The 9,397-nt window shown below is 32.9% G+C and overlaps 2 protein-coding genes across 2 annotated transcripts; both read left to right on the top strand.

Annotated features, from left to right (window-relative positions):
- Positions 1-384: 384 nt before the first annotated feature.
- Positions 385-951, top strand: LOC21404973 (EPIDERMAL PATTERNING FACTOR-like protein 1). The gene is made up of 3 exons (XM_010089322.2): positions 385-413; positions 444-558; positions 682-951. The coding sequence occupies exons 1-3, from the start codon at positions 388-390 to the stop codon at positions 925-927; spliced, it is 387 nt and encodes a 128-aa protein (XP_010087624.2). The 5' UTR covers positions 385-387; the 3' UTR covers positions 928-951.
- Positions 952-4,813: 3,862 nt separating this feature from the next.
- LOC21404972 (haloacid dehalogenase-like hydrolase domain-containing protein At4g39970) lies at positions 4,814-8,325 on the top strand. Its single transcript, XM_024166171.1, has 11 exons — positions 4,814-5,274; positions 5,377-5,470; positions 5,945-5,989; positions 6,090-6,140; positions 6,346-6,420; positions 6,527-6,560; positions 6,877-6,932; positions 7,009-7,068; positions 7,336-7,395; positions 7,557-7,603; positions 7,695-8,325. Exons 1-11 carry the CDS (start codon positions 4,898-4,900, stop codon positions 7,741-7,743), a joined length of 948 nt encoding a protein of 315 aa, XP_024021939.1. The 5' UTR covers positions 4,814-4,897; the 3' UTR covers positions 7,744-8,325.
- Positions 8,326-9,397: the final 1,072 nt, after the last annotated feature.

The following is a 9,397-nucleotide window of genomic DNA, read 5'->3' as shown; positions in this document are numbered from 1 at the left end:
AAACTTCGTTTTCCTCTTGCACGTATTGTTCCTTTCACTCTGTCCTTACACTGCATTCTTCTGCGCTTTTCACAGTGGCTTTCTCAAATTCTCTCTCTTCAGTTTTGTGGTGGACCCTCCCCCAACCTCCATTAATTCACACTCCTTTTTTTCCTTCTCTTTGCTCTTTATTACTCATTCACCACATAATATAACATCAGAAAATCCTCAAACCAAACTAATCTCTCTCTCTCTCTCTCTCTTCGTTCGGTTTGTATTTGCTAGTTCTTGTTTGCCATTTTTTTCTTCTTCTTCTTTCTTCTTCTACAGCTAACTTACTAGATTGTTCTGTTCATGACTTTATGATCATGACATGAAAAATTTAAGATATTGACATGCATAATATTCATGCTCAATATTACCATGATATATTCACTATTTCCCCATTTCCCCACTATGATTAGACTCTTTCCCCATTTCACCACTATTATTAGATTCATTACGCTTCTTATTTTTGTTCTTCTTTGTTCACCTTCTTGCTTTTGCACTCGTCAACCGCAGCCCTTGACTTCTTCTAAGGTGAGAAAAAACGAAACCCTTTTAAGAACTCTGCCAGAAAAATGTACTGTTTTATTTTGTTTTGTTTTGTTTTTGGGGATTTTATCGGTTTTTCATTTTGTTTTTGTTTTTTTTTTTTTCAAGGGTTTGTTGGTTGGAGAGAAAACCCGGCTCGGTTCAATGCCACCGAGCTGCCACAACAAGTGCAACGCGTGCCATCCGTGCATGGCGGTCCAGGTCCCAACCCTGCCGAGAAGCGAACCGGTTCGGCCGAACCTGGACCGGGCTGTCGACCCGGTCGTGTTCTTTGACTCGCCTCGTAACAAGTACTCCAATTACAAGCCTCTTGGTTGGAAATGCCGTTGTGGTAATCACTTTTTCAATCCTTAGTGAAACCACTAAAATGAAGGGGGGGAAAAAAAAAAAAAAAAAAAACCCCCGGAATTTTTTTTTTCGGGGGGCATTCGAGATGGGTTTCAGCTTTTTTTTTTTTTTTTTTTCACCCAGTAGGTTTGTATAACTTACACATACATATGATATTAATTTTTCTCGGGGCATTAGAAAAAAAAAAAGTTATTCATTGTGACGTCAGTTAGAGAGAGTATATTGCCACGGCGTGTACAGAAATTTACATAGAATGTACAGAAATTGCAACAAGATTAATCTTTCTTTATGCTTTTATTTTCTCTTTCTTGAGTATGGGAAATATTGTTGATTTTTTTTGCTTGGTTTGAATTATTTTTCTTGGTTTTGGGCCCCAGGCAGGCCAGTAGTACTGTTGAAACTTTTTGGCAATTTTCACATGGTGTGGCTCTGGAGAAGGTCGAATTGTCAATTATAGGCTCTGAGATTTGTTTGATTTTTTCCTCTGTTGGTTTTACCTCACCTTATCTTCTTGGGATCTACATATTACATTACATGTCATGTCCATGCATTTTTCGCACATCATGACTCTCTTTTGGTCTTCTCACGCTCTCTCTGGTATCATTTTTCTTGCTCCATTGAGAATTACTGTTTACCGTGTAGAGAAATGTTGTCAGTCGAAATCACCAAAAGCCCTTGGCAAGCAGTTTTTGGTATGATGATGGGAAAGGTTATTTCAGTGAATTTAAGGCCCGTTCACTTCGCTGATTCGAGTTTATAATTCGAGTTGAGATGTGATTTTATGTGAGAGTTTTTTACTGTAGTAAAAAAGTTAAAAGTGACTGTTTTTGAGAATTTTTTACTATAGTAAAACTCGAATTATAAACTCAAATCGACGAAATGAACGGGACCTTAAGGTTTGTTTCTGTCATGGCTTGAGCTTTGCTTGGTAGTAGAGGGCACGCGGATCTTAATGCCAATTTTGTGGTTTTGTTGCCTCAGTCACTACATGGGAGTAACAATCCAAAAGCCTTAAAAAGGGAATATAGCAAATTATTATTAGTGATGTACTAGTGATTGTTGGAGTCTCGGACTATTTCATTTAATCAATTTAAGTTTAAAATTTGAGTTTTGTTACAGTAAAATTTTTTTAAAAACAGTCACATTTAATTTTTTTTTATAATAAAAAATTTTCACATAAAATTACATCTCAACTCAAATCAGCGAACTAAACGGACCTGTTATATTCATATTCCGATCCCAAGCATATTATCTTTGAAGTAGTTGATATGTAAATATTGCGGCTCATGATTTAGTTAAAAAAGCAAAAAAAAATTGTTCAAGTGGGCTCACCACCAGTAGAATATATATCTTTTCTTTGAGTGCATATTAAACAGTCCTCTCAAAATAAAAGATATATAAGATCAATGATTGCGTTTAAGTTAGTGACTCTGATTTATTAGTATAAATTTTATGAAAGAATAAACTTTGAATTTAAATTTTTTGTAAGATGAAAAATATTATAATAGAATCAGAATTATAAGCTCAAATATGAGAACTAAACGAGACATTAAACATATAAAAGTTGTTTTTACAAAAAAAAAAAAAAAAAAAAAAAAAATTTTTTTTTTTTTAAAAAAAAAAAAAAAAAAAAAAAAAAAATTGTTATTTTTTTTCTTTTGTGTTTTTAGAATAAATACACGGATTATAGTTCTTTTCAATTTTGGTTGTTAAACTTTAGATTTTCAATTTTGATCCCTTAATTTTCACACATTTCGTCAAGTTTTTAGTACTTAGTTATATAAAAGGACTAAAACTGAAACAAGATAATAGATTAAGGACCAAAAATGAGAATATTTTAAAAATCAAGAACTAAAATGAGGTGGGAGATAAAACTCAATTAATCCTATATTTTTAACATTTATTATGAATAACAAATTAAAAATTTTATCCATATTTTTATGTTACACTTATTTCTTATAACAATAGGAGCTTTTGATGATTTGTGTTTCTCTTATTCTACTGATTAGGATATTTGCATAGACTTTTTATTTAATATTTTTAAGTTCATGTAGGTCAAAGTTGAAGCACCTAACGTAACATCCATCAATTATAGAGGTTTTTTTTTTATATTTTTAAGTTAGGGTGACTTGAGTGATGATCTTGAGTTGAGTTTGAGTTATAACTTGAGTTGAAGTTGTAACTTGAATTTGTATTTGGATGTGTACATTTGAGTTATGATTTGAATTGAAAATCTTTTTGAGTTTGTATTTGGGTGGGTCAAAACTTAAATTTGTATTTAGATAATATTTTAATAAAAACTCAATAGTGATGAAAAATTTTAATAGAGTATATGAGTGCGGTTTTATTCATCTTTTCGTTATGAATGCATAAAAAATCATCTTAATCAGAATTAAAACGAAAAAGTTATGGCATTTTTAAGAATAGAAAAAATATTGTTCATTAATTTGAGTTTGAGTTTATAAACTCGAGTTGAAAGGGAAATTTGAACTTGAGTTTAGCTCTAAACTCAAGTTCAAACTCAAATTTTATAAAAGAATATAAACTTAAATAAAGTTATAATTAAAGTTTAAATTTTTTCTAAGTTTCAACCTAAAAAAAACAACCTTTAAAATTGCAAGTTTGAACTAATTGCCCAAGCCTATACTTTAGGCTCAAAAGTGCCATGCCCAAAGTACTTTTTATATTTTTAAAATGCCCTCTTAAAGGTTTGGGACAGTCGGCACGCTATTTTCACCGAATTTACCGGCTGGCTGAAAATTCTCATTTGGGCTGCCAGACTAGGCCAGACCACTTGAACTTTCAGTTCTGATTGATTCATTACGACATCAATGATTGTTTCAAATAAGATATATGATCATGGCCAACGTATGTAATTCGACTTCGTATGAATGATAATCAACTAATGGCATTAAATAATCTAGCAGTCTCGTTTGGCATAAAGTAATGTTTATATTTTCTTTTCATGTTAATATAATTTAAGAGAAAAGAAATGTATCGAGAGTGCCAACTGGTTCAATTGGTAATTTTCTAATTTTACGTTGTACAAGAACAACTCTAGAATGAGAGATGATTGACTCCTGATCATGTAAACATAGTGACAAGAAATGAACCTGGTTGATATGGTCTCGTGGTTTATTTTAAGAGAGAAACGGACAAAACGTTTCGTCTAAACAAAAATAGATTTTTCCTTAATATATGGTAAGAGTACTGATGTTGGTCTAGTTTGACAAGGATTCTAACTTAGCTCACTCCAAGTCACAATCGTTACAATTGGCATGTTGATATACTGTCATTTTAAGTTAAGTGGACGTTTAGTTCATAAATTCAGAATTATAATTCAGAACTATTCTCGATTTACGTGTATTTTTTGTAAGAAAAAAATACTGTAGAGAGTTACGAACTATAATTCGAACTATGACACGAATTCTCATACCAAAGTATATAAAACAAAACAAATAACGATATAAATATCGGATAAATAAATATTTATAAATTAATATGTTATTTATTTCAATTCTTGAGAAAATATTTTATTTACTTAAAATCGTTTATAAAATTCGTGATTTGTTTCTTTCAAAAAAAATCTAAGATTAATTCTACGAATACAATTAAAATTTAGAGATTAGCTGTTCGGGTTAACTTTTATTTTTTTTATTGTTTTAATTCTTAAATTTTAAATTTTTTTAATTTTAATCTTTAATTTTTACAAATTTTGTTAAATATCTAATACTTAACGGATAGAAACTGAAAAACGATGAAACTGAAACAAATAAAATTTTATAGACTAATTATAACATATTTTAAAAGTTAAGGGATTAAAATAAGAATCCATTAACCCAAATATTTATGTACACACACAAAAGGTACGAATAAAATTGGAGGTCCATAACGGTCGCGAAATCGGTTAAATTGCGACTGTCCAAAGCCACGAGCGTAGAAGAAAGCTCACCAAAACAAACCACAATCCAAAACCATGGCGTTCATGATCACCCTCTCTCCTTCTCCTTCTTCTTTATCTTCTTCAACTGCTCTACTTTCGCCTTCTCTCACCTCTCTCGCTCGTACTCTACCACTTCGTTTCCGAACCTCCACATCAAGGACTTCAATCAAGCAATGGAGACCTCTCTCGGTTTCGGCTTCGGCTTCGGTTTCCTCCGCCCTTGAAGCCCTTATCTTCGACTGCGATGGCGTCATTCTCGAGTCCGAGCACTTGCACCGCCAGGCCTACAACGACGCCTTCGCGCATTTCAACGTCCGCTGCTCCGGCTCTCCGGAGCCTCTTAATTGGGGCTTGGAATTCTACGACGAGCTTCAGAACACAATTGGCGGGGGGAAAACTAAAATTCGATGGTTAGGAATTATGATCTACGGCTTTGTCTCAATTTCTTCGGTTTGATTTGGTTTTGGTTCTTTGAATTGAGACTGAAATTGGTTGCGGTTTGGATTGATTAGGTATTTTAAGGAGCACGGATGGCCGTCGTCGACGATCTTTGAGACGCCTCCGGAGGATGATGAAAACCGAGCTAAGTTGATCGATATTTTGCAGGTCTTATATTCAGTTGAAAAGTTGATGATTTCGAACTTTTGAGTGTTAAAGAAATAATTAATTGGCTTAATTTAGTGAATTTTCTAGCTTCTTAAGAGTAACACAAAACTAACGCTTCCTGTGGAGATCATAAAAAGTACTAATTTAGTAGTTTTCTGCATGCTATTGTATAACTGCATTCATTGGGATTCCAGTATTGGAATTCGCATGCTTACTTTGATGAAAACAAATATAACTGGTTTGTGGGCGTCAAGTAGAATGTTTAATTTGTACATTACAGTTGGGTATATTTCATATAGACTACCACTATAGAGTGTAAGTTATCCTTTTATTTTGTTATTATTATTTTTTATTATTTTTTGTTGGGACTGTCTTGTTGACGTATAGGTTAATTTTAATTGGGACCTAAAGAAATTCACTTCTTCAGTGTGTTTAGTTCTATGATACCACATTGATGTTTTTATTTTCTTCCAGGATTGGAAAACGGAAAGATACAAGGAAATAATCAAATCTGGAACGGTAAGGAGAGTTTGTGCTCTCTGTTTTTCCTGTTTTCTTGTTTGAAAAGCTCATTAAAGAGGCTACTTAAGGCACTTTAGACTGATATTGCTTTGCACAGGTGGAACCAAGGCCTGGAGTTTTGAGACTAATGGATGAGGCCAAGGCTGCAGTAAGATAATATTCACAATGCATAATGGAACATTTCTTCAACGGCACGTCGAATTAATCTACTAATTCTAATTTGGTCAAACAACGTCTGTTTATATTTTTCTAAAGTCACTTCCGTTTAAATTGTCCGCCGTTGCTGAGTAAATTGTTGTTTCACTTTTCTTGATTTTATGCTTATGATATGATGCTGTCTCCCTTTTTCTTAGGGGAAAAAACTTGCTGTTTGCTCTGCAGCAACTAAAAGTTCAGTTATACTATGTCTTGAAAACCTAATTGGACTTGTAAGCCCCTTTCTCTGCCCTTTTCCTTTATAACAAGAATCTCTTTTTCCTCTTTTTGTTTCTCTACGGTTAGTTCATTGTTGCTTACTTGCTTTCGTTATTTTAGGAGCGCTTTCGAGGTCTGGATTGCTTCTTAGCTGGTATGACGACTACTTCTGAATGAATATCCTTATCATTGAGACATTTCTGGCTATATGTAATATCCTTAAATGGCTCTGCACGTATATGAAACTATATATTTTATGCTACAGAGTCCAAAGTTGTGTTAGTTTTTCCATTGATTAAGACTAATGTCATATAAATGCCCCAAAGTTCTATCCAAATATAATATACTGTGGTAAAATCAAGGCAGCTCAACTCCCATATGGTTTGGTATTATCTAAATTGTCTGCTTCTGAGACTCAGACTATCGTCAGGTACAAAAGTTCTATAATATGTGTCGTTTTCTGTTTGCAGGTGATGATGTGAAGTTGAAAAAGCCTGATCCTTCTATTTATTTGACAGCTGCTGAGGTAATAAATTAAGTAGAATAATTTGAAACTTACAATACAAATGGGAACCCCCATGATTTCCTTTTATGCTTTGCAGATGTTAGGTCTATCAGGAAAAGGTTGTATAGTTGTAGAAGACAGTGTCATTGGGCTACAGGTACATTTTTTTTTTTTTTCTTGTTCATTTTTACTTATATGTGTAGGTCATGAATTTTACAAGTATGGTTGAAACCTTGACGAAGAGAGGGTTTTCTGCCATAATTGTTTTACGTTAGTAAGGTAATAATTGATGAGAGAAGTTTTATTCCCAACTACATCAGTGAATTTACCCGTGATTTAGCAAATTTTATCTGTAAGTCACAACTGATCATTCAATCAAATCAACTTATTTTGGTTAAAACGAGAGGAAATTTCCCCTCTGTAGGCAGCAACAAGTGCTGGGATGTCCTGTGTGATTACCTACACATCTTCAACAGCAGACCAGGTAAACTCATTTCTTTTAGAACTACTTTGGGCAAACAAAATCAGGGAAATGGTATGTCACAGGTAACAAAATAATCAATTACAACAGAATAAGACAATTAAAATCCTACCTTTTTTTCTTACTTTTATTTATTTATTTATTTTTTGCTGCAACTCGTCTAGGATTTTAAAGAAGCAATAGCAATATATCCCGACTTGAGTAATGTGAGGTATGAAGCTGCATGCTTTACATATGATATCACATTCTCTCTTCGCTGGATCGATTTACATCTCAAATATGTTTTCTTCCAACTGTGGCAGATTGAAAGACTTGGAACAATTACTTCAAGAAACTGTCACCACAAAATAGGAATTCATAAGGTTTCTTGGAATTGAAAGAATCTATGTTCCTTTGAAATTTTGCTGCAAGTGAGAGCAATTAAAGGCATCATACCATAAAATTGCCATGCATCTGCATTTCTCCTCTGTTTAGTTGGTCTCTGGAAATAATTCTTTATGCATTTATTGAAAGTATGAACAGATGTTACACAAGAACATAAAGAACATTTGATTCCATGGTGTAATGAAGCCCAATCTCTGTTTCTGAAGCTTCGTGGGTGTAAATTCTGTTACACACCTCACTGGACTGAAGACATAGATGTGCATATTTTTCTATGGTAGAAGCTCAACGAGGCAAACTTTTGCTTGAAAACTATGTGGGTTGCCTTGGTACTAATGTAAAATGGTAATATTGACAAATACCCTTTGAAAGTGCATGGATCATGATTTTTACTCTTGATTCACATCTTTTTAGTTAACTAATTACACTAACAAAAGGGTATTTATCAAGAATAAAGGGTAAAAGTCCAGATTCATGCACTCTTAAGGATAAATTCTGTAATTTTCTCAATGTTGTTTGTAGAACTACTAGGCCTTACCGCAAAATACTAGTTAAAGGTACTTTTTGGGTTACTAAGCTCACACATAAATACACTGATATGCATTTCAAAAAAGGGAGGAAAAAAAATGATCAACTATTGTATTTATATATGTATGCGGGATGGTTTCTGACAAATACCCTTCAAAATTTTATCACATATTAATTACCGCCAGTCATTTGGTGCAGATGATAAAGCTGTTCGTTTTTCCCGACAAGTGTTTGGGAGGAAAACGAAACCCCACCACAATAGGTGGGATATATTGGTAACCCAATCCATGAGCAATTTATACGTTCTGAGGGGATGCATTATCTCGCTGAAACTATACGGGTACACCATCCTATATGCTTATAACTCTTTGGTGTCATTAGAAAGTCCAAATCTTAGTTCAATATTAGGGGTTATGTTGGTTAAAAACTGACAATTTTATTTCAGTTGATTTCCGACTGAATGTCAGTATTGAGATTTGGGAACTGAGGGCCGAAGCGTTGAAGAATATGATTTGTCAGTTTTCGACTGATGGTAGTCGGTCTTGTTCAGGTTTAGACAGCAGTAGCCTGTTAGTCTACAGCAGTACCCATAAGCTGAAGTACAGTAACCTGGTCGGTTTTTATGTATTTTAGAAATATAACTAGTTGAACTTAAGCACGTGGAAAACAATCTGTGTGTTAAGTTGTAATTAATTAATTATCATGTTATAATTAAAAATATATAAAATCTAAATACAAAATCTCAATGAGGAACTAAAATAATAATAAAAAGTTTTAGAGCCAGAAGTGATGACAAAGTCAAAAAAGGACTAAAATGAATAAATAAAATTTTTTTTATGGCAAAATGAACCAAAGTGAAAAAATAAAATTTTAGGGAAAAAATAAAAACGGGGTCAAAAAAGAAAAAAATGAAGAAATAACTAAATTTTAGAGTAAAAGGAAACAAAACCAAAAAAATAATAAAATTTTAGGAAAAATAAAAAAAAGAGTCAAAAAGGTCAAAATAGAGAAATAAATAAGTTTTAAGGCAAAATGAGCAAAAAAAAATAAAGTTTCAGGTAAAAAAATAAAAAAGAGGTAAAAAAAGGACTAAAAA

Source organism: Morus notabilis, unplaced genomic scaffold (assembly GCF_000414095.1).
Source record: "Morus notabilis unplaced genomic scaffold, ASM41409v2 Scaffold697, whole genome shotgun sequence".
In the NCBI taxonomy this organism is placed as follows: domain Eukaryota; kingdom Viridiplantae; phylum Streptophyta; class Magnoliopsida; order Rosales; family Moraceae; genus Morus; species Morus notabilis.
Note: the sequence above shows the minus strand (reverse complement) of the source record. Positions and strands in the feature narration are given on the sequence as shown.

Coding starts and splice junctions, on each gene's coding strand:
- LOC21404973 (XM_010089322.2), top strand. CDS start 388: ATGCTCAATATTACCATGATATATTC. Junction 414..443: donor AATATTACCATGATATATTC/ACTATTTCCCCA, acceptor CACTATGATTAG/ACTCTTTCCCCATTTCACCA. Junction 559..681: donor AGCCCTTGACTTCTTCTAAG/GTGAGAAAAAAC, acceptor TTTTTTTTCAAG/GGTTTGTTGGTTGGAGAGAA.
- LOC21404972 (XM_024166171.1), top strand. CDS start 4,898: ATGGCGTTCATGATCACCCTCTCTCCTTCTCCTTCTTCTTTATCTTCT. Junction 7,069..7,335: donor ACAGTGTCATTGGGCTACAG/GTACATTTTTTT, acceptor TCCCCTCTGTAG/GCAGCAACAAGTGCTGGGAT. Junction 7,604..7,694: donor CCCGACTTGAGTAATGTGAG/GTATGAAGCTGC, acceptor CAACTGTGGCAG/ATTGAAAGACTTGGAACAAT.